The sequence below is a fragment of the Heloderma suspectum genome, chromosome 11 (assembly GCF_057233095.1).
Source record: "Heloderma suspectum isolate Gila_16-S chromosome 11, 16-S_ref, whole genome shotgun sequence".
NCBI classification, from domain to species: Eukaryota; Metazoa; Chordata; class Lepidosauria; order Squamata; family Helodermatidae; genus Heloderma; species Heloderma suspectum.
Window position 1 is genome coordinate 13,602,501 of NC_139468.1, and position 23,632 is coordinate 13,626,132.

The following is a 23,632-nucleotide window of genomic DNA, read 5'->3' on the forward strand; positions in this document are numbered from 1 at the left end:
TTCGCAGTCATCTTTACCCTCCTCCTCCTAGAACAGAGACACAAAGAGGATCTGTCACAGCGAGGCAACAGTGCATTTCTTTAAAGAACAAGACAGGGGGAAATGTAAACACAAGACATGCACAGAAAACACAGCTAGAATCCATGGGCGGAGAATCTTCATGCCACACCACCCCAAATTTGCCAATCCCTTGCTCTAAAAAACCAAGCCAAAACCAGGCACTTACGTTTTTTGCCCTGCCATCAGCCAAAAATCCAGCAGCTGTGGGGCACTTGTACCCCTGAGCAAACGCTGCACTAGGTCCCTGTACACAGGGCTGGGCTCTGTTGTTGTTTTGGCTACTAATCATAATGGCTCTATACTACATAGCATGACTTGCAGACTGCCATCTCGCAGCAACTAGGAAGTGGGCCTTCTCTGTGGTGGCACCCACCCTGTGGAATGTCCTCCCCGCTGGTATTTGGGAGGCACCAACTAAAGCATGCTTTAGGCACCAATTAAAGTCCCTTTTCTTTACCCAAGCCTTCCCTAAGCGAGTGTGCTGCCCAGTTTGTTCATCTGCAGGTATGGTGTTGTATTGGTTTTAATGTTGTATATGTATGTTTTAGCAATTATCGTGTATTTTAGTAGTATTTTAGTGTATACCATAATGTATTTTAAAGTATGCAATTTTCTTGTAAACCACTTAAGAGATTTTTTTTATATATGATCAGCGGTATATAAATCCATTAAATGAATAAATAAGATCAGAGGCATTATGCCTCTGAAGACCAGTTGTTGGGGAATGACAGAGGGAGAGGGAAATGGCCTACCTGTGGGTTTCCCACTGGGGCAACTGGTTGGCCAGTGTGGGAAACAGAATGCTGGACTAGATGGGCCAGGAGTGTTGAACCTTGTTCAGCCCGAGATCTGAATTCCATTTGGGAGGAGCTCGAGGGGGGGAATTCTAGTGAAGGGCAAAAGGGGGTGGGCCAAAGGCAAAGTGGGCCAAACATGCTAAAAAAATACCAGCCTATTTTAGCTGAAAGCTTTTACTGCTAATAACTAAGCTTTTAGAATGGAGAAAAATGCACAACAGCTGGGAAACTACTAAGTGATCGGTAGTCAGGGGCAAGGGGTTGTTGCCATCTGGGGTTCCCTGGGGGGCCAGATTTGGCCCCCAGATTTGAGGTTCTGCCCCCGTGAGATAGGCCTTTCGCCTAATCTAGCAGCCAGCTTCTGCTTATGTTCTTTATGATTTGCTTTCTCTGTGGCACTCCATGCTCCTTTAGGAGCCGTTCAAGAAGCAGGATGCTGCAAAATGCTAGAGAATCCATTCGGAGAAAACAAACAGTTGACACTATGAGTCTGATGACACAGAGATGACACTGCATTTATTAACAGCCACCAGAATGCTGATATCTGCAAACTGGAAAAAAAGAGAAAGCCCCCGCAATGGATGATTGGATTATTAAATTACAGGAAATAATATATATGGTTAAGTTAACTAACATAGTAAGGGTTAGGGAGGGAAGACAACAAAATAACAGATTTATAGAAAAGTGGTCCTTATTTGTAATGCATTCGTGTAACAAGAATCAAGAATGTGCAACCTTTTGCGTTGCTGCGAACCTTGTGGTATTTGCTGGTATTGGTAAATGTGTTTATATTCCCTATTGTTAAATTGTTGGTAATGGTCCAGTTATTTGTTTGTATACTTTTGTACACCTTTGTCAGCACTGTAAAAAAAAAAAAAAGATTTATCTTTTTTAAAAAGGAAGCAGAATGCTGCAGAAGGCTGGGGAATCCATTTGGAGGAGACAAGCAACGGACAATGCGAGTCCAACTCTTTGGAGCGGCTCATTGGCCGAGGCAAAGATAACTACACGAAGCTCACTCCTTCCGGCCTTCAAAGGGATGGACGGGGGCAGAAGCATTGCGCAGGCCAGATCCCCCGTGGCGGCTCCCCGGGCTGTGGAGCTAACAGCAACGAGGAATAGAAGCAGTGACTAGAGCTGGGTATGCGGACAATTCTACGTGCAGCCATTTCAGCAGACCGCGCCCCTGCTCAAATTTTTGTCCCATCTCCAGTAAAGACTGCACAGAAGACCCAGCCACATGCAATCTCCCCCAAATGTGCATGAAAACAGCTCTGACTGACTGCGGCTGCAGACAGGTGTGTTAATGGAACTGCATCAGGTGCATGGATTTCAGGACGGAAGTTTAGGCTGGATGACTCTCCCGTTGCTAAACTGAGGCCTCTGACCTTAGCTACAGCGGCAGATGCTACCTCCAGAGCGGCAAAAAGGCGAGGCTTGTCCTTGGACATCTCTGGAACAAAATGGAAAAGAAGCATGAGCCAGTTGCATGGGATGTGAGGGATGTTCTACATGTGCAGAAAAAGGAGGTGGTACAGTCCTGAGGTGGTAGATTGTACCACTCCAGTCAGCTTTTTTAAAAAGTTACCAGGTGTGTAAAAACATTAAAAAAAACACCTCCCTACAAGCTTAAAAACAAACAAACAAACCCTGGTACTTCATGGAGAAAGGTTCTAGGCCTGACACATGCACAATTGATGGTCGGGGTTATGTCACGACCGGCCGCAATTTGCCCATCCATAAAATGGAAAGAGCAGCAATAACATGCAATCAGCAATCAATAAATAAGGGCATTCAGTCCAAGCTGATGGGAAGGGAATGCTTCTTGGTTTCTACTCAGCTAGCTGGGAAAAACTCCAACACAACAAAGGATATTGGGCTTGTCGGGAAAAGACGCAACCACACATCGTTTTGGGATGGTTCTGCTACCACAGTAAATATGGCAAAGAGAGCAGGGCGCTCTCAGCCAGATTTTGGACATCCAAATCCAGCGGCTGTGGAGCTGCGCCTCCTGGTGGCCACCCCCCCACGATGGAAAGTGTTAACCTTTGGACAGCCTTCCCAGAGCGGTGCTTTCCATGTGTGTTTGGACTGCAACTCCAATTATCCTCAGCCACCATGGCTGGGGATGATGGGAGCTGTGGTCCAAACACACCTCTGAAAACTGCTGCTTGGGGAAGGCTCCTTTAGAGCTCACTCCATCAAAGGCATAACATTGTTCTAGGCAGCTAAAACAGCAAAGCGTCCTGTGGTACAACAGACTATCTCCTCCCACCCTCTGCTCTGGAAACTTGCCTTTTAAGACGTCCCTGGCAGGACAACCCTGCTGCAAGAGGGTTTTGTTGTTGGAGGTGACCAGCACCTTGAGCTGTTCCGCCCGCGAGACGTATTGGCTCACCTAAATGAGGGGGAAATGACGCAAACACAAAAGTGAGACTTTGTTTTCAGATGTGCAAGAGAATAGCAGCATTTGAGCCAGAGCACAGCATGCTTTCAAAAATTGCTTTTGGGAGGGGTGTGTATGTTCAACCCTGGCAGACCGAACACCCCGATGCCGGATTGCAAACTGTTGCACATACTCACTAACCCGGCCGTAAGCCACAATGAACTCAACGGGATTTCTTTTTGAGTAGACAGGCATAGGATTGCATGGTTAGCAGCCATGAATTGGTACCATCAGAAGCATACAACTTGAATAGGAATGGTGGGTTTTAAAATTCAGAAGCTTTGACCTGCTTATAATGAATAAGCCTTTAAGAGCACAATCCTATGCACGTTTAGACAGAAAATGATCCTGCAACTCCCAGTATTCCCCAGCCAGCATGTGAGTTTGCTTGAAGCCTTTGCTGTATCAAACAAAGGGCTATTCCAGCCTGTGAGAGAAGCCGGGTGCTAGTAAATAGAGAGAGACTGCCTCCTCCCGTATGTTCCGCCCCACACACTTTGTTCAACATCAGAAGGCATGCTCCAGGTGCAACCGTCGCATGAGGCATGGCAGACAGCTACCAGCAGGGTCTTCTTAGCTGTGGCGCCAGCCTTTTGGAATGTCATCTCCAGGGAGACCCATCAGGCCCAGGTGTTATATGGCTTTAAGAGAGCAGGCTAAATCTCAGCTCTTCCAACTAGCCTGTGGGCTAAGATGAATCGTGGATTTTTTTAATTTTATCCTGTTTTCTGTGTTTTGTGTGCTGGCAAAGTGCTATAGATTTTTATGCATCTTTCTGGGCTGCTGTTGTTGTTTATGTCGCTTTGGACCTTTTCCATGTCGGTATTCATTTTCTCTGCTTTGTATTGATTGATTATATCATTGCTTTAAACCAGAGCCGCTGAATCTCTTTTGGCACAAGGGCCAAACTCCATTTTGGAGAAGCTCTTGGGGGGCAGCATTCTGATGGTGGGTGGGGCCAAAACCAAAGTGCGGGGGGGCAAAGCCAAAAGGGGAGGAGTAAAAATAAATAAATACAAGCATGTTTTAGCTTAAAGTTCTGAGAGTAACTGAGCCTTGGGAGAGGCATTTCAACCTTTTAGAGTGGGGGAAAACCCTGCCCCAAAGCCAGGAAACCACCAAATGATTGGTGGTCATGGGGAAAGGGGCGTGGCCTTCTGGGGAACCCCAGAGTGCTGGATCGGGACCTCAGGAAGGCTGGATTTGGACCGAGCCTCAGGTTCTGCATCCCTGTTTTAAATAATATGTTGTTAGCTGCTTTGGGTTATTATATAAGAAAGGCAGGAGATAGATAGATGGATGGATATAATACCAAAAAAAAAAAAAGGAATACTAATGATGGGTTCATTCAGCTATTCATGCAAAGGAGGGGCAGAGAGAGCCGGAATAACACACATGACTTCTGCAGCCACTTCTGGGTCTGAAAGCACATTGGAATAAAGTGCATGCTGGTTTTATCTTCCCTGCACCCCCAAAGTGACTACGTCCATAGAAGAAGCTCATGCACCCCACCAACAATTCCATTTCACCCCTATCATTACTCCCACCCCAAAGGTCACATAGCCCAGGCTTCCCACGGGTTGATGAGCCGTGAGACTCACCTTGGACCTGAGTGCTTCCTTCCTGTGGGCATCAGTCTCATCTGAGGGAGACAAGACAGACAGAAAGACAGGCGTATTATGTGGAGGGGCAAAGCTAATGGAGTCAGCGCAGGGCTGGTCTACATGACCTTTGAGGACGATCCCCCAACTCTGCAAGTCAATGAAGGAAAAGGAAAATCGCCCCAATTGACAAAAAACACTGGAGACTGGGCACATTTAATCATGCTGGGCAGCCAGGCCTGAGATACCAAAGGTCGCTTTCTTTAGCTGCTTATGCCAATGGGCATTTTGGGATCCCATCTGGCTTGCTCCCCACTGCCATGGCACACGCGTGCTTGCACACCCAGAGGCACACGCACCCCACTTATCTCTGACTGGAGATCAGGAAGGGGTTAACTTGCTGGTGCTGGCAAAGAAACCCGTCTCTTTTCTCCGATCTCTACTGAGAGAGAGTTGATGAGGAAGGGGTTTACTCGCCAGTGTTAGCTAGGAAGCCCCTTCCTCATCTCTGACCTCTCAAAAGAGATCTAAGGGTGGGTCTTCCTCGCTGGCACAAGGGAAACCTCAGGCAGTGCTGCCATGATTATTTTGGGGGCCGATGCTGCGGGGGGTGGGAGGTGTCTGGCAGGCTGCTGGAACAGCTTGGAGGGCCGCATGTTTGGCACCCCTGCTTTGGAGGGAGGGAGGGAGGGAGGGAGCATGAGAAAAGAAAATGGCGGCTGGGCCACTCACACCGCAAGGCAGGGACAAAGTACTCCAGAGCCTTGGAGTAGAGAGAGAGGGCAGCCGCGGCATCTCCTTCCTGGTCCTTCTTCACAGCTTCCATTACGAGAGAGGTCTGCGAAGGAGAGAGAAAGCAGAATGAGGAAAGAGGCAGGAACGGGAATGGATGGCTCACCTAATTCAGACTAACTTTGGGTGAAATGTTTGGAGGAGGAGGTGACAGCGGCAGCAGGGGGCGGGGAGGTGCTGGCTAGATCCCCTGGCCCAGAGAAACCCCACCTCTTGAGCAGAACATAGCTTTTCATTCTCCTCCCCGCGCCCAGCCCGCTCCACCCCAAGATACCTCCCCATAGAGGCCTCCATAACAACTGACGTTATCTGGATGTACAAACTAGGCAATGTTTATGGAGGCCAACAGATACGGGGGCAATTAATAAGGAGCAACTTGGCGCTTTCAGGGGCTCAACGGTCCCTAGCGCCGTTCCCACTCACTGCTTTGCCCAGGCTCTCTGCGCTAGGCATGTGCTCCATGTCCACGAAGGGATGAGCGAAGAACTCCTTGAAGGAGATGCGCTGATGGGGGTCCCTCTTCAGGAGGCGCTGCAGGAGGTCTCGGCATTCCGGGGAGAGTCGGGGGCGACCGGGGAGCTAGGAAAGAAAGGCAGATGGCAGGGATCTGGGACACAGGGAGATTAAAATGACAATGTCCCCCCACCTTGAACAACAGCAGCACTAAGCTGGAAGTGTGCCTGTGTGTGGGGATTGTGAGGAGATACCTTGTCTCAGCAGTAGTATTTACAGCAGAGGATTATGGGTACAGATGCCAACAGCAACCATATTTTCAATATGTATATAGCACCAGAAAGTGTCATAAAGGAAAAGAAAGGTGGTTGCCCCAAAGACCTTACAATCTAAGGGTAGTATCTGTTAGTCCTACTTAGAGTTGACCCAGTAAAACGAATGGGACTTGAGTTAGTAATGTCTCGCACAAGTCCCATTCATTTCAATGGGTCTACTCAGAGTAGGACTAACATTAGATACTACCCTAAATTTTCACAAAGGAGGAGCAAAAGGGAGATGCACCTGATCTCTGACTGACTGCACCTCCCGCCCGATGATCCACATTAAACTGATGCATAAATATTTTCGAGACAATCAAAGCAGGATTGCCTGCCTAAAATCTGAGTATAACAAAGTTTGGTATTTTGGGCCGAACTAGGCAAGACATTGGAGACCTGTGATCAGATTGCCTGTCACTTGAAGTTCCTTTTTTAAAAAGTTGTAGGAGGTGGGTGGATGGAAGGTGCTCCCATGAATTGGATTGGGACCACAGAGCTGGGGGAGGGACACCTGTTCCCCTGCACCCCTTTCCTGATGTAAATCATACCCCCTCTCCAAGCTACGATTTGTCCCATTGGGAAAAAGAATAGATACTCCCCCAGCCCACACAGTTTCGCAGATCTAATACCCACCTGGTTTTACATTTCTTTTAAAGACCCGGCTTTTGAAGTTCAGCTTTTGAAAGGGCGTGTTTTAGAGCTGAACAAAGCACCATGTAAACCTGAACTTTGGTAACGTTTCAGAATTAAGCTTGAAATACCCTTCCCTTTCCCTGCATTCAAACAAGCAAACAAACAAACAACCCAAAATAAGGAGAATCTAAACTCTATTTGCAAAAACAAGATAGGGTGATTTTCATCAGAATTCTTGCATGCCTTTATGCCCCAGAAAACAGAGGTGTTATTTGAGAGGTACTGCTTGCTGGGCCAGCAAGTGTAGTGGAGGGAGCTATGCAACCTGGGCAGCTGACTTCCAAACTGTTGGGTGTCGGAGGTGGGGACAGGGAGGTTCCAGAAGACAACGCACCTCCGTTTTGGAGGTTCACACCTATGTGCACCTAGCTGTGCGTGCGTGTGCTAGGATCAGGGATCAACAAGAAGTAGCCTCTGGAGTGATGATTATTAATTTCATTTCTATACCATCCAATAGCTGAAGCTCTCAGGGCCGTTCACAACAATTCACAGACAAAACACAGCATAAAATGTAAAATATATAGAAAAATTAAAAAATTTAACCAGCTAAAAACAATTTCAATAAAATACTAGACATGTTCAGACAGCTGGCATAGATGTCCCATCATATGGCATTAAATGCCTGAGAGTAGAGGACAGTCTTAACCTGGCACTGAAAAGATGAGTGTCAGACCCAGGTGGGCCTCAGTGGGGAGCTCGTTCCACAGTCAGGGGGCCACCACTGCAAAGGCCCTCTTCCTTGTTGCCACCCTCCGAGCTTCCCTTGAAGGTGGCACTCGGAGGAAGGCCCCAGATGTTGATTGTAGCGTCCGGGTAGGGGCAGGTCAAGGTGGCCCCCCCAAGAGATCCCACCTGCTTCCTGCTGTCCAATCTTGCGTCTCCACACATTTTGAACTGCTTGCTGGAATCGGGAGAAGCAGGGCTGCGCAGAGACAGAAGGGCACATGAGGGAGAGAGAATCCTCTTCCGGCCCTTGCAGTCCTTTGCTCTCTCTCAGCACTTTGTCTCCCAGTGGGGAAATGGCAAAGACTAGACAGGAGGGTAGCGTTGGCTGTGGCAGGCACAACGCAGAAGCTTTCCTTCCACGAGCTCAAATGACACCCATTTGCACTCCCTCCCTGGTACCCCCACATCCCAACAGCTGCAATATTACCTCGATAGGCTGATTGCTGCGGATTTTCTCCTCCAGCTCAGTGAACGACTTAGAGGCAAAAGGCGGCCGCCCAAACAGGGTCTCTAGAAAAGGGAAGACACACTCACACAAAGGAGGTTTGGAGAGCTGGGTTGTGAGTCACGTGTGCCACGAGGACAGGCATCCCTGTGGCAAATTCTTACCAGCCAGCCCCAATGTTCAGCAGCACTCAATGCTCAAATCGAGGGTATTTTGAATCTCCTGATGCCGCATTAGATGCTGCCAATGCCCTGTCAGTAGTTGCCAGTAGAGGCTGGTGGCGCAGATGTCAGTGGGGTGGTGAATCTGCTCCGGGTTTCAGTCAGAACCAGTCAGAACTCTAAAGGAGCTCTCTATGCACCTTGGATAGGTCCTTTAGAGTTTTGACTGAAACCCGGAGCAGATTCACTGCCCCACTGACATCGGAGCCACCAGCCTCCACTGGTAGTGCTCAGGTCACATGGAATTTCATGCCATGCGCTGGCGATCAGGAATGCCTGCAGGCCCCTCCCCCACTAGCAAATGGCTTCCCTCCTCCACCTCCTGTTTTTTGCTAGCCACGGTTTCCCGCAACGTCCCACAGACAAACTGCGGTTAGCGCCTTGTCCCCAAACCACTTACCCACAGTTTAAGAGTATGTGAGATTTTTTGGCATCGCTATTTCAATCTTCCTGATTTTTGCTGCCTAGACATGCGTGGAACCCAGCGGCACAGCCCGAACCAGCCCTCTTCTCGTCGCAAAACCAGAGGGTGGGCTTACCATAGAGAATCACCCCCACAGACCACAAGTCCACACGGGCGTCGTACTGCCGGCTGCACACCATCTCTGGAGCCATGTAAAGCGGCGAGCCCCTGAGCACGTGCTTCTCATCCCTTGGAGACATGTGCTGAGCAAATCCAAAATCTGGTGGTGGTGGTGAAACAAGACAGCAGAGAAGAACAGTTTGAAAGCAGCCTTGTAAATAAGCTCACAAAAGTCACTAGCCTGCAGAAATACCTATCAGGCTGCTGGGGGCTGGCAGAGTGGAGACAGAGAGCTCTGCTCCTCTTGAAGCAGCCTGATGCATTTCTTTGCTCGGCATGTAGGAAGGGGCTTCCCTCCTCTGTTAGCCCACTTAGTTTCTATGCTGGGCTCAGGGGAGAAATGGAGTGATTTGTCCTTCCACTTCACTCACCCATCCACCCGGAATTCCATGCACTCGCCTGCATGGAATCCCTTGTCGTCTATGGTGACCAGGAGAGTGCTTAAATGCAAGGCTGCATCACAGGCAGGTGGAGCTGAATGGCGTGAGAATGAGGTGGTAGAGGTGGAAAGCCAGCATGGTGTATGAGTTAGAGTGTTGGCCTAGGATAGGGGAGGCCCAGGTTCAAATCCTTCATTAGCCATAAAAATCACTGGCTGACCTCGGGCCAGTCACTACCTCTCAGTGTGACCTACCTCACAGGGTTGTTGTGAAGATAAAAATGGGGGAGGGGAGAACCATGTACACAGGAAAGGCAGGACATAAATGAGAATAAGAGAGAGAGCGCATGAGTGTTTTGAGGTGGAAAAATGGGCTGAACCATTCCAGACTACAAGTGGGGGAATCTCATTTTAGAATGCTCTCCTCTATTAAAAAAAACCCTCCTTGCAGGTAGAGAACTAGTTCACCAGCAAGAAAGCTTCTAGCTTGGCTCACACACTTGCACGTGCTTTCTACTTGCAGTTGTGGTCAGCTCTGGCTTCATACCTCCTCCTCCTCATCACATTTATATCCCACCATTTTTCCTTGTGCAAGGAGCCCAAGGTGGCTTACATGGTCCTCCTCTCTATTTTATCCTCACGACAACCCTATGAGGTAGGTTAGGCTGAAAGTTTGTGACTGGCCCAAGGTTACTCAGTGAGCTTCATGGCTGAGTGGGGACTAGAACCCAGATCTCCCGAGTCCCAGTCTAGTACTCTAGCCACACCACCACACTGGTTCTCATACATTCTCATTGAGAGAAGAACTGTGACAACGAGAAGCAGGGCTTTCTTTACAGTGGCCCCTTGGCTTTGGAATTACCTGCCTTTAGACAGGAGGAGGGTTGGTTTCCATAAGGGCTGCAGGGCTTTTAAAAGAGCTACAGTCTCTCCTGCACCATCAGAGCCAATGGCTGCTGAACCAGGCAAAGCCCCTTTAACTGGAAAAGGCTATTCCAAGTGGAGGCAGAGCTAATTACCCAGACTGAGCTGAAACCTGATTTAGGTTTCAGTCTAGGGTTCTGTTGCTAAAGCCATGTTTCAGCATATGCATTTCCAGCCTGAGTGCCACACGGAGTTATCCAGTGTGCTCCTTGAAACTTGAACTTTCCTTGGCTTGGCCTTGCCCTTCTGGGAACTGGGCTTTATCTGGCTTTACTTTGCCTTACCAGGTTCTTGAACTTGCCTTGCCTTGGTGGGAACTGGGTTTTGCTTTGCCTTACTGGACAGTGAACTTTGCCTGGCTTGGCTTTGCCTTACTGGGGACTGGGCTTTGCCTTGCTTGGCTGGAATGCAAACTCTTGCCTAGAACCCCTCTGACTGAGACTACCACCTGGAACAGAATTGTCTAAATCTCTTTTAAAGCCATCAAAGTAAGTGGCCATCATCACATCCTGTGGGATTGCTTTGTTTTTACATATTATATGCGACTTTGGAACACAGAAAAGCAAGCTATAAATGAAGAAGTAATGGAGTGCAGCAAAGAAGAAGGAAACTACCAGTCCTGTTGTCCTGGAACTCTGAAAAACTCCCAGAATAAGTGCTGAGCCGGTCGTGCAAGCCCTGCCCATACCAACCTGCCAGCTTGAGATGAGGTTTGTCAAAAGAGCTTAGCAGGATGTTCTGGGGCTTCAGATCCAAGTGGGAGATATTCTTGTCATGAAGGAACTTCAAGGCACAAGCTGGTTGGACGAACAGAAGCGGCACTCAGACATAGAGGGGAACGTTAAGGCAGCGTCCTTTAGCAAAAAAGCTTCCTGATCAAAAACCCAAACTCTAAGGTTTAGTTTCCTTGCCCCACCAGCAGTTCGCCACTGCTGGTCATGTAGGTTAGAAAAACCCTGTGCCCACAGAAGTGTCTTTGTTGCCTCCCCCTTCCACTTGTTCCACTTTTTGACTACATCATCGTCATCATCATTATTATTACTAGTGTAAATCCCGTGTCGCCCACAGGGGCTAGTAGTCTAAGAATGATTGGATAAAAATATGATTGCCCGTTTTCCTTGCGACTGGAAGAACTTCACACTTTTGAAATAAATGTACTACAAATAAACCAGCAAAGAGGAAAATAAAAAAGATGTTCTTCTTAAAAAGATCGTTTACCATTTCTTGAACTTTGAGGTAAAAAACACGTGATGTAAGATTTTTCTGTCTCCTCCCTCTGGTGTCTTTTCAGCTGTTTCTCCCCAGTTTCTCTTCCTCCTCCTCTAATTATAACCCACTGACTTTCCTTCAGCCCTTTCAGCTCTTTTCCTCAGCTTCTCTTCCTCCCCTATCACTCACTGACTTCCCTTCAGCCCTTTCCCAACATTCTGTGCCTGTCCTTTCATTGGCCCAGCACTCTAAGAGCTCATAGCAGTAAGCATTATTACATGTGCATACACACAGTATGTCACATGTTACATTACATGCACATTAACCTCCCCTTTGCCTCATCCCTCTCCCTTCCTGAGCTGCCCAAAGCTCAAGCTCTGAACTTTTTCAAAGTAAGTCAAAGAACAAAACCCGAATCCCTCTTGTGAGCATGCCTGGCGCATCACCCCTGAAAGAGGCCTTTCCTAGCATCGGCTCCCTGAGATCCATTTAGTTGGGGATTGAACCTTGGCACTTCTGCATGCCAAAACATGTTCTCTGCCACTGAACTATGTCCGAGAGCCTTTTTATCTGGAGATGCCAGGGACTAGGAACACAGGAAGCTGCCTTAGACTGAGCCAGACCCTTGGTCCATCTAGCTCAGTATTGTCGACACTGATTGGCAGCAAAGGCTCTCCAGGGTTTCAGGCAGGATTCTTTCCTAGCCCTACCTGGAGATGCTGGGGATCAAACCAGGGATTCCCTGCAAGCGACGCCTGCGCTCTTACCATCGAGATCCAGCCCCTCCATTTCTCCCTCTCCTCCCCACTCCTCACCTAGTTGCTGCAAGAATATGCGGGCCACCTTCTCCGGGAGTATCCTCCGCGCATGGATGAAGCGAGACAGGTCACCCCCAGCACAAAATTCCATGATCAGGTAGATGTACTCCTTGTTCCACTAAAAGGCAGACAAAATACCATCTGGGCTCACTAAGAACACAACCTCTCTCCCATCTCCATCAAGTTTCCTTCCAAAAGGCTGAAAGCTGATACGGGTATCTGTCATTTCAATTGCAAAGCCAGGAGAAAGGACTGCGTCCAGTTCTGGGCACTGCACTTTTAAGAAGGATGTGGACCAGGGAAGTAGACCCTCAGGGCCAGAGACCAAATCCGGCCTGCCCGGAGGTCAAATCCAGCCTGATCAGGGTTCCACATTTGGTCGCTCCCTTTCCCCCAACCGCCAATCATTTGGTGGTATCCCAGCATCTATGCAGATGTTAATGTATTGTTCTGATCCATTTTAATTGGGCCTGTAAGCCCCCTTGACTGCCATGTTTTGGGAGAAAGTCAGGGTACAAATCGAATAAACAGAAAAATAAATATTCCCCCCCCCCCCCCCCCAAGATTGAAATGCCTCTCCTAAGGCTTAGTTACTGGCAGTGAGAACTTTCAGCTAAAATATACTGGCATTTTTGGTATTTAGGCCTTTGACCCTGCTTGCCACTTGTCCAGGTGGAGGATTCTGGGGTCCAATCCAGCCAGCCTCCTTGTGACCCACCCACGCCGAAACTCAGCTTGGCCACGCCTCCCGCTTCTGCTGCCCGCCCACCTGGAAGTCTTTCAGCTCCACGATGTGCGGGTGGCGGATGGTCTTGAGGATTTCGATCTCCGTCAGCAGGTTTTCCACAGATGCCTTGTTCAGGCTCTTCTTGTTCACACACTTGATGGCCACCACCTCCCGCGCGTTCTTCTACCAATGCAAAAAGGGAAATTGTCCACATGATCTCGACAGCCTTAAGATCATAACGAGGTAGATCACTTCCTGTCTCTCTGAGGTAGCCAGCTCTTGCCCAGGCCCCTGACTTGGACAGCTTAAAAAGCGGATTAAAAACTGGTGCTCGAGTTTGGCTTTTTTCCCTTCCTTCCTCCCTCCCTCCCTCCCAATCCCTTTTCCTTCTGTGTCATGTCTTTTAGATTGTTTCCTTATAAGAAGCCACTCTGAAAATTTTTTTTCGGGCTGAAGAGCAAGATAAAAATACTGCAAATACTTCACCAGATGAAGACCTTTTTCTATTTTCCCAGGCTTAAAAAAACCCTTCCCCAACCTGGTGCCTCTGGATGTTGTTGGACTACAACTCCCATCACCCCTGAACACTGACCAGGCTGGCTGGGGCTTATGGAACCGGTAGTCTAAAATGGGGGGGAGGCCACAGAAGCCTCAGATCTCCAGATGTTTCGGACTTCAACTGATTGCTCAAAGTTGTTTTTAGATTTAAAACAGAGACAAAGATGTCGTCTTTGTGTATACTGTCTGGTTGTGTGTTTTTTTTTAATGTTTTAAAATTTTGCATACTGTATTTTTAATGCTTCTAAACTTTGTAAACTGCCCAGAGAGCTTTGGCTACAGGGCAGTATAGAAATGCAATAAATAATAATAATAATACCCTATCCCCCCAACCCCGCATCTTCCGGACATGTCAGACTACCGTCCCCATCATCCCCAGCCACTTAGCTGGGGGAAAGTTCCCATCTCCCATCGCCCCCAGCCACTTAGGTGGGGGAAATCTGCTCCACATGCACACACAGCCTTCCTGCCCCAAGCCCGGAGCCCTCCAGGCGCGTCGGACTACCGCCCCCATCCTCCCCAGCCACTTAGCTGGGGGAAATCTGCTGCACATGCACACACAGCCTTCCTGCCCCAAGCCCGGCGCCCTCCAGACGCGTCGGACTACCGCCCCCATCCTCCCCAGCCACTTAGCTGGGGGAAATGTGCTGCACATGCACACACAGCCTTCCTGCCCCCAGCCCGGCGCCCTCCAGACGCGTCGGACTACCGCCCCCATCCTCCCCAGCCACTTAGCTGGGGGAAATGTGCTGCACATGCACACACAGCCTTCCTGCCCCCAGCCCGGCGCCCTCCAGGTGCGTCGGACTACCGCCCCCATCCTCCCCAGCCACTTAGCTGGGGGAAATCTGCTCCACATGCACACACAGCCTTCCTGCCCCCAGCCCGGCGCCCTCCAGAAGCGTCGGACTACCGCCCCCATCCTCCCCAGCCACTTAGCTGGGGGAAATGTGCTGCACATGCACACACAGCCTTCCTGCCCCAAGCCCGGCGCCCTCCAGGCGCGTCGGACTACCGCCCCCATCCTCCCCAGCCACTTAGCTGGGGGAAATCTGCTCCACATGCACACACAGCCTTCCTGCCCCCAGCCCGGCGCCCTCCAGAAGCGTCGGACTACCGCCCCCATCCTCCCCAGCCACTTAGCTGGGGGAAATGTGCTGCACATGCACACACAGCCTTCCTGCCCCAAGCCCGGCGCCCTCCAGGCGCGTCGGACTACCGCCCCCATCCTCCCCAGCCACTTAGCTGGGGGAAATGTGCTGCACATGCACACACAGCCTTCCTGCCCCCAGCCCGGCGCCCTCCAGGCGCGTCGGACTACCGCCCCCATCCTCCCCAGCCACTTAGCTGGGGGAAATGTGCTGCACATGCACACACAGCCTTCCTGCCCCCAGCCCGGCGCCCTCCAGACGCGTCGGACTACCGCCCCCATCCTCCCCAGCCACTTAGCTGGGGGAAATGTGCTGCACATGCACACACAGCCTTCCTGCCCCCAGCCCGGCGCCCTCCAGACGCGTCGGACTACCGCCCCCATCCTCCCCAGCCACTTAGCTGGGGGAAATGTGCTGCACATGCACACACAGCCTTCCTGCCCCCAGCCCGGCGCCCTCCAGACGCGTCGGACTACCGCCCCCATCCTCCCCAGCCACTTAGCTGGGGGAAATCTGCTGCACATGCACACACAGCCTTCCTGCCCCCAGCCCGGCGCCCTCCAGGCGCGTCGGACTACCGCCCCCATCCTCCCCAGCCACTTAGCTGGGGGAAATGTGCTGCACATGCACACACAGCCTTCCTGCCCCCAGCCCGGCGCCCTCCAGACGCGTCGGACTACCGCCCCCATCCTCCCCAGCCACTTAGCTGGGGGAAATCTGCTGCACATGCACACACAGCCTTCCTGCCCCCAGCCCGGCGCCCTCCAGGTGCGTCGGACTACCGCCCCCATCCTCCCCAGCCACTTAGCTGGGGGAAATCTGCTGCACATGCACACACAGCCTTCCTGCCCCCAGCCCGGCGCCCTCCAGGCGCGTCGGACTACCGCCCCCATCCTCCCCAGCCACTTAGCTGGGGGAAATGTGCTGCACATGCACACACAGCCTTCCTGCCCCCAGCCCGGCGCCCTCCAGACGCGTCGGACTACCGCCCCCATCCTCCCCAGCCACTTAGCTGGGGGAAATCTGCTGCACATGCACACACAGCCTTCCTGCCCCCAGCCCGGCGCCCTCCAGGCGCGTCGGACTACCGCCCCCATCCTCCCCAGCCACTTAGCTGGGGGAAATGTGCTGCACATGCACACACAGCCTTCCTGCCCCCAGCCCGGCGCCCTCCAGACGCGTCGGACTACCGCCCCCATCCTCCCCAGCCACTTAGCTGGGGGAAATGTGCTGCACATGCACACACAGCCTTCCTGCCCCCAGCCCGGCGCCCTCCAGACGCGTCGGACTACCGCCCCCATCCTCCCCAGCCACTTAGCTGGGGGAAATGTGCTGCACATGCACACACAGCCTTCCTGCCCCCAGCCCGGCGCCCTCCAGACGCGTCGGACTACCGCCCCCATCCTCCCCAGCCACTTAGCTGGGGGAAATGTGCTGCACATGCACACACAGCCTTCCTGCCCCCAGCCCGGCGCCCTCCAGACGCGTCGGACTACCGCCCCCATCCTCCCCAGCCACTTAGCTGGGGGAAATGTGCTGCACATGCACACACAGCCTTCCTGCCCCCAGCCCGGCGCCCTCCAGACGCGTCGGACTACCGCCCCCATCCTCCCCAGCCACTTAGCTGGGGGAAATGTGCTGCACATGCACACACAGCCTTCCTGCCCCCAGCCCGGCGCCCTCCAGACGCGTCGGACTACCGCCCCCATCCTCCCCAGCCACTTAGCTGGGGGCGCTGGGCGTTGCAGCCCGACACGCCTGGGGGGCGCCGGGGTAGGGGAAAGAAGGCGCCCCCGCGAGCCCCCGTCCAAGCCAGGGCCTGCGGAGCGCCCTCCGCCTCCCCGCTTGCCTTCCTGTAGGCTTTGTAGACAGTGGCGTAGGTGCCGCTGCCCAGCCTCTCGGTCAGGATGAAGTCCTCCAGCTGAGGGGGCGCCCAGCCGGCCCCGGCGGCCATCCCGGCGGGGACCACCCCATGCACCAGCCCAGCCGCGCCGCCCGAACCCGCCCCGCTCTGGGACCCCGCCGGCGGCGGCTCCTCCCGCCGCTTCCGCGCTCGCCGCTTAAAGGGCCTGCAGCAGGCAGGCAGGCAGGCAGGCAGGCGGCCGAGCAGCCGCCCTCCTCGCCCGCCCCCTAGCGGCGGCCCGCTGAGCTTGGAGGACGCGCTCGCGCGACCCCCGCGCCCACCCTCGAGAGGGGCGGCGGTTTGCCCGGGTCTTCTCCGCCTTGTGCGTCGTTGCGCTGGGCCATACGCGGCTCCGTCTTGCTGCTTTGTGCGTTGTTCTGTATTGCTTTTGTAATACGCTATTGCTACGGAAAATACACTATTGAAAACATGGCGCAATCCTGTGCACGCTTCCCAGGGAGAGTAAAACCCTTGGGAAGCAGTAGGAGTTACTTCTGAGTAAATAAGCCTAGGATCGCTCTGCACATCTTGTTTGATTGCTTGAAAGAGATGGGGGGGGGGGCGGAATCTAGAGCCTTAGACAGGCACGTTCATAATAATTTTTAGTATCTCCTGGGGAAACGTAAGGTTTCATATGCATACCTTAATGCGCTTATCAGCCTCTTTCTCTCTGCTTTAGTGGGTATGCATTTTATGGAAAATGCAAAACTCTACACTTGGAATAGAGATACTTGCTGGCTTAAAGAAAATTCAATTAAACTACAATAGTGATAGGATCATGTGCCAGCAACTTGCTGGCTTATTCCTGGGCTCAGAATCCTTTCATTCTAAGTGTATGACTTCTGCACCAGCCCCTAGTTAGTGGATCTCAGGGTCCTGGAAGATCTCACAAGCCTGGTCTTCCTACTCCCATCCTATAACTCCCTCCCAGCACTTGTGAGATGTGCCACTCACTTTTCCTTTCCGTTCCCAAACCTGCCACGTGAAGCTCTTGGCTTCAATTCTAAATATGTGCCAATGAATAGAACACATTCCTTTACCCATGCCTCCTCCTTCATCCTTTCCCTTTACTAAGTTTGGTTTGCAAGCACCTTAGAGCAGAGAGGTCTGTTGTTTGCTCCTCTGCACACACTATGCACACGGACAGCACTACAGAACAGCTGTCTCAGCCTTGGAGATGCATTCTCTGGTATCCTCCGCATTTTCATTTAAAGACACGAAGTCTGTTCTTTCCCCTACCCTCCTTCTCATAGGTCCTGAAGCTAAAGCAAAGAGGCCGAGGCTCTCAGCATGGTTTCAGTTCCACTTCATTAGTTTCATTTGTGCCGATGTTGCACGCTCTCTTCTCAGAAGCATTTGGAAGATGGAAGAAATAGAAAACAAAACACGAAGATTGCTGCACAGAATGGTAGAACAGTAATAAAACATGAACCCAAAGCTGGCATGCTATAAAAAGGTAAGGCAGGCAGGTTCATGCCTTGGAAGAAGGCACTGGGATTCAGTTTTGTGGTAGGTGTGCATTATAACCAAGTGCTGTTAGGAGATTCTTGCAAGCGATAGCATTAAACACTAAAATGTTCCTATTAAAGTTCTGAAGGATAACCCAAGGGATTCCAGATCCACTGTGGTAATGGCACATTATTTTAAGTGTGTTAACAGGACTGAGTTCTATAGCTCTTATTGCCCTTGCATCCATCTGCTTACTATCCTGCCTCTACAATGCCACAACACTCCCATAAGAACCTAAGAGCCATGCTGGATCAGACCAAGGGTTTATCTAGTCCAGCCTTCTGTTCACACAGTGGCCAACCAGCTGCCCACAGGAAATCTACAAGCAGGACATGAATGTAACAGTACCCTCCCACCCATGTTCCCCCGCAACTGGTGTACAAAGGCATGCCACTGATATTGGAGGTAGCATATAGCCATCAGGACTAGTAGCCAATGATAGCTTTCTCCTCCAAGAATATATCTAACACCCTTTTAAAGTCATCCAAATTGGTGGCCGTCATTACGTCTTGTGATAGTGAATTCCATAGGTCAACTCCGCACTGTGTGAAGAAGTCCTCCCTTTAACCTTTCCCGAAACTCCCACCAATCACCTTCCTGGGATGACCCCACTGGGTTCTAGTATTATGACCTCAAACCTTTCCCTTGCTTCCCCCATGGCCAGACAACAGACACACTTTCCCCATCCCACAGACTTAACAGTCCCTGAACATAGGAAGCAGTCTTATTCCAGGTCAGCCTACTTATCTATCTAGTACAGTATCATTTACTTTGATGGTCAGCGATTCTCCAGAGTTTCAGGAAGAGAAAGGCATTTCCAATCATCTTCTACTGATCCTTTTAATTGGATTGGCCCTGGCACCTTCTACATGCATAGAATCATAGAACACTAGGGTTGGAAGGGGCCCATATCAACCTGTGGTGCTGGAGAAGACTCTGATGAGTCCCCTGGACTGCAAGGAGGTCAAATCAGTCCATCCTAAAGGAAATCAACCCTGAGTGCTCATTGGAAGGACAGATACTGAATCTCAAATATTTTGGCCACCTAATGCGAAGAGAAAAGTAACTGGAAAAGACCCTGATGCTGGGAAAGACTGAAGGCAAAAGGAGAAGGGGACGGCAGAGGATGAGATGGCTAGACAGCATCACCGATGCAATGGATATGAACTTGAGCACACTCCGGGAGAGAGCGGAGGACAGGAAGGCCTGGCATGCTATGGTCCATGGGGTCACGAAGAGTCGGACACGACTGAACGACTGAACAACAACAAAAGGAGCCCATAAGACCATTGAGTCCAACCCCTGCTCAATGCAGGAATCAAAGTCAAAGCATCCCCGACAGATGGCTGTCCAGCCTCATCTTGAATGTCTCCAATGTGGGAGAGCCCACCACCTCCCTAGGGAATTGGTTCCATTGTCATATTGCTCTAACAGTCAGGACATTTTTCCTGATGTTCAGCTGGAATCTGGCTTCCTGTCACTTGAGCCCATTATTCTGTGTCCTGCATTCTGGGATGATCGAGAAGAGATCCTGGCCTTCCTCTCTGGGACAACCTTTCAAGCACTTGAAGAGCACTATCCTATCTCTCCTCAGTCTTCTCTTGAGGCTAAAAGCAGGTGCACCACCATTTAAAGGCATACAAGAAAGCACACATGGACTGTAGTTTGTGCAGATTCACAAGCACGTACTAACAGTCTTGACATTTTTATTCTGTATTTAAGCACAAAAGTTTGACATATACATTTTTACATGAAAAAGATCAGAGGTGGAAAATGCACCCAGGAGGGGAAGACATTTTAAAAATCTCATTTCTGCCATCATTACATAAATTCAAAGTATAGTAATAATTAAAAAAAAGAGAGAGAGAAGCCAATAAATACTTCCCTTGGATGTACTGGGCTACATCAAACCTCACAAGAGAGGTTCCGAAGCAATCGGGAACTATTTTTCTTTTTTTGGGGGTGGGAAGACACTGAGATCATATAAATGAGCAAAAGCAAAGAAAAACCATCAGTAAGACTTCGAACGTCTTACTCCCTTGAATATTCCCTTGTACTTCAAATCCACTGAGCGTAACTTGCGGCCACTCATTTAACTCCATGTCCATTTCGGATCAATTAAGCCAATGTGTTAGGGAAGTAACTGAAAGCGACAGATGGTTTAGGTCCCAAACCTATGCATGTTTGGACAGAAAAATGCCCTATAATTCCCAGCATTCCCCAGCCAGCATGGCTGGCTGGGGAATGCTGGAAGTTTTAGAACTTTTTTTTCTCCTTAAGCACGCATTGGATTGTGCTCTTAGTGTCTTATGGTAATATTCCAGGTCATCTAGATTTTCCCCAAGGTAGCACAACTCTTGGGGACAATAGTCAAAGCAAAATTTCAGGTGGTGCCTAGCTGTTTCTTGCTTCTACACTGATTTGTTCACATAGGCTAAAATAGAACTTTCAGCTACGTGTAACATTTTGGAAGTCCAACATTTTTGAAGCCAGAGTTCAGCTCCTGGATTCGCACAAAAATGAGTGTTGTTAAACAATCCTCCCTCCTCCTCACCTACCCCAGATCAATTTATTGCCAAGGCTGTATCTTCCTCTCCCCTCCCCAATCTCCATATTCAATCCAGGGGTGTTAGTAGGTTAGCCGTTCTCACATCTTGCAAGCCAACTCAGAAGCATAACCTGCCTTTCCATTCATTCACACAGTCCCCCCCCGCTGCCCCCCAGGAGTAAGCTATATTGGAGTGAATATTCTTCATATCCGGCACCCAGTGACAGTGGAAGCAAACCCAGAAAACACAACCACCACCATCTCACAGCTTCCCAGGATAAATGGAATCCTTCTGGTGGAATATGTAGAAGCACTGTGGAATTAGCCACTCCTCTGGTGTCGAAAACCACGTCAGATGAATGCACTTTGTACGAATCACACTGAACATGCTACAGTTTCAGGCAAATCGTTCCTCAAAGAGGGTCACAGCTAGACAGTACAAAATGCAGTCACCAGGAGCGGGATGAAGGGAGACTTAAACAAGCTCAGGTTTAAGTAAACAAGTGCTTCAGCTAACACCCTCACTTTTGACAAAGACAGGAAAGGTCTCCCAGAATCCTTGGCTCCCCACACTGTCAAGAGAGGGCAGTAGGCAGCTGGATAAGGGAGAGGAGAAACACTTGAAAGCAGAAATAAGGGTAGATGTTGAAAGTAGCACTGGATCGTTGTGAGGTCTAAAGTTGCTGAAAGTTCATTGCCCCTTCTTTTTAAGTCAATTTGACGGCTCAACCGGCTTGCCCCATCTGCAGCTTGCATCCCAAGATAAGTGTCCCAGCACTGAACTGCTAGGTTACCCAACGCTGGTGACTCCTAGATGGCAATGGAGTGGGTGAATAATCCATATCACCCAAACTTTAAGGCTATGGTGAAGGATGCACCTACAAGGAGGAAACTCTCCACTGCCTAGGGGATGGGGGCTGTGGGAATTAATGTCTCAGCGGTCAAGTTGCATTTAACTGGGGAGGCGGGGGATTAAGCAAGAAGTGCGTTTCTCAGTTTGTACCCCAGGCATCACAGAGTGCGTGCGCACCAAAAACATGTGCCAGACATTCCTCATATACTGGCAGTGAAAGATCAGCAGCTAATTAAAATGTATAAAAAAAAAAAAAAATCAAGAAGTGCAGTGACCACTGTTAGTACCCTTAAGGGGGCTATGTTAAGGGGGTGGGCAGTGGGAGCCATTCTTCACAACAGCTTCCAGTGGAAGAGAAGCTAAAGAGTGCAAAAGTGGCATCCCCACACCGCTGCGATGAAAGGAAGGAAGGGGGAAGTGAAATAAAAGTTGTACGCAACCAGGTCTAAGGGAAAATATATTTGATTTAAGGACACCGCCCCCTGACAAAACACTGCCCTGATCCTAGCCCTTCCCACCAACAAGACACTGATGCAGGCAAGACAATGCTTGAGGGAATCCTCTCCTTGTAAGCATCTCGGAGTTAAGACTGGTACCCATGGGAAACAGCATCCTGAAAGAGCATCCTGAAGACCAGGTAGTGATTAGAGCAAGTGTGGAAGGGAACAAGATGCAAGCCCCACTGGGAGGTTTCAGTTCCCCCGAAAAGCACCCTGAGCAGCTGCAGAGGCTGCCCCGGCAGCGGCGTTCTGGACGTTCCTGTTGGTGAGGATGCCCTGGGAGAACTCCTCTTGGGCTCTCTGGAAGCTGGCGCCTGTCCGGCGATACAGAGAATGAACCTTAGGAGAGGGAGAGAGCACAGGCATCAGCGTGGGCAGAACCCCCGTCTCCATGGCCAAGACAGACAGAAACTACGCTGCTTGCTCCCTGCCCAGTGTACCGGCACAGAGACCAAAGACGAAGAGCAGCGCACAGGTCAATTAACTGGTCAAAGGCTGTCAGCTGGCTGACTATTGTTTGGCTGTAGTCAAATATATTTGGAACACTGATCAGCCGCTTTTCACCAACTGCTCTCACAGCAGCTTCTAGTAAGACGGCAAAGTCGCAGTAAATCATAGAACATTCAGAAAAAGCATATGCTACAGTCTTCCTTAGGACTATACAATCTGACAAGGCAGGTGAAGGCCCATATTCTAGTTTGTGTTTGTTCATTCTCTCTCTACCTCCTCCCCGCCCCCCGCGTGCACCCCACCCTGCATATAGGAAGCTAGCATCTCAGGGAAGCTAAGTGAGAATACGCCCCACCCCGAGGGGCCCTAGCTGTCCACACCTAGGGTGCTTTTGATTCAGGCAAGCATTTGAACATGCCATCCCCCAATCTGCATTTTGAGCTGGTCGAGTCCCAAAAGAATTTACTTTAAAAAGAAACCTCACACATTTTATCCCACCTTTCCTCCAAATAGGTGAACATGTTCTCCTCACCCCTTTATCCTCACAACCTATAAGGAAGGTTGGCGGCTGGCCCAAGGTCCTCTAGTGAGCTTTAGGAATGACTGGGGATTTGAATGTGGGTTTTCTAGTCCAACACCAAGGGTCAGCAACCAAGGGTCAGCAACTGCCAGCCCCTGCCACCTTAGATCCAGCCCACTGCCTCCTCCTCGGGCCTCCCCCACCCCCAGCAGCTAGTCTTACAAAAAGAGTTCCAGCTGATATGAATGGGACCTTTTCTCCAACCCTAATTGTAGTGCTGCATAATTGCAGTGCCGTGTGTAATTTTCAGCAGTGATGGAAGGGCAGGAAAAGATAAGAATGTGGCAGAAATAGGAGACCCATTTTGGGTTCAGCCCCACCCACCCATGGTATGCAGCTCTCCCCCCAAATTTCCCCAGGGAGTGCAGTCCTTGACATTAAAAAAAAAG

At 50.5% G+C, this 23,632-nt stretch overlaps 2 protein-coding genes across 5 annotated transcripts in view; both read right to left on the reverse strand.

The window, feature by feature from the left end:
- ULK3 (unc-51 like kinase 3) overlaps window positions 1-16,913 on the reverse strand; it is a 29,874-nt gene extending 12,961 nt beyond the window's left edge. For 2 of the 3 annotated variants that reach the window (XR_014785327.1, XM_084816909.1), the window contains exons 1-12: window positions 16,750-16,913; window positions 13,234-13,374; window positions 12,462-12,582; window positions 11,130-11,234; window positions 9,091-9,234; window positions 8,313-8,395; window positions 6,120-6,275; window positions 5,637-5,742; window positions 4,905-4,945; window positions 3,153-3,255; window positions 2,246-2,310; window positions 1-27 (exon numbers count right to left, since the gene is read on the reverse strand). The exon at window positions 1-27 is cut by the window's left edge and continues 52 nt beyond it. Coding sequence is in view for 2 of the 3 variants with exons in the window: in XM_084816909.1 (XP_084673035.1) it covers window positions 1-27; window positions 2,246-2,310; window positions 3,153-3,255; window positions 4,905-4,945; window positions 5,637-5,742; window positions 6,120-6,275; window positions 8,313-8,395; window positions 9,091-9,234; window positions 11,130-11,234; window positions 12,462-12,582; window positions 13,234-13,374; window positions 16,750-16,854 (1,197 nt within the window). In the remaining variant the exon portion in view is untranslated. The remainder of the gene's footprint in view (window positions 28-2,245; window positions 2,311-3,152; window positions 3,256-4,904; window positions 4,946-5,636; window positions 5,743-6,119; window positions 6,276-8,312; window positions 8,396-9,090; window positions 9,235-11,129; window positions 11,235-12,461; window positions 12,583-13,233; window positions 13,375-16,749) is intronic. The other variant, XM_084816911.1, reaches the window with a different exon arrangement.
- A 3,088-nt stretch (window positions 16,914-20,001) lies between these two features.
- The window catches only part of SCAMP2 (secretory carrier membrane protein 2), a 36,352-nt gene continuing 32,721 nt past the window's right edge, over window positions 20,002-23,632 (reverse strand). For both annotated transcript variants that reach the window (XM_084816913.1, XM_084816914.1), the window contains exon 9: window positions 20,002-22,552. In XM_084816913.1, the coding sequence (XP_084673039.1) occupies window positions 22,406-22,552 (147 nt within the window). In that variant the 3' untranslated portion in view covers window positions 20,002-22,405. The remainder of the gene's footprint in view (window positions 22,553-23,632) is intronic.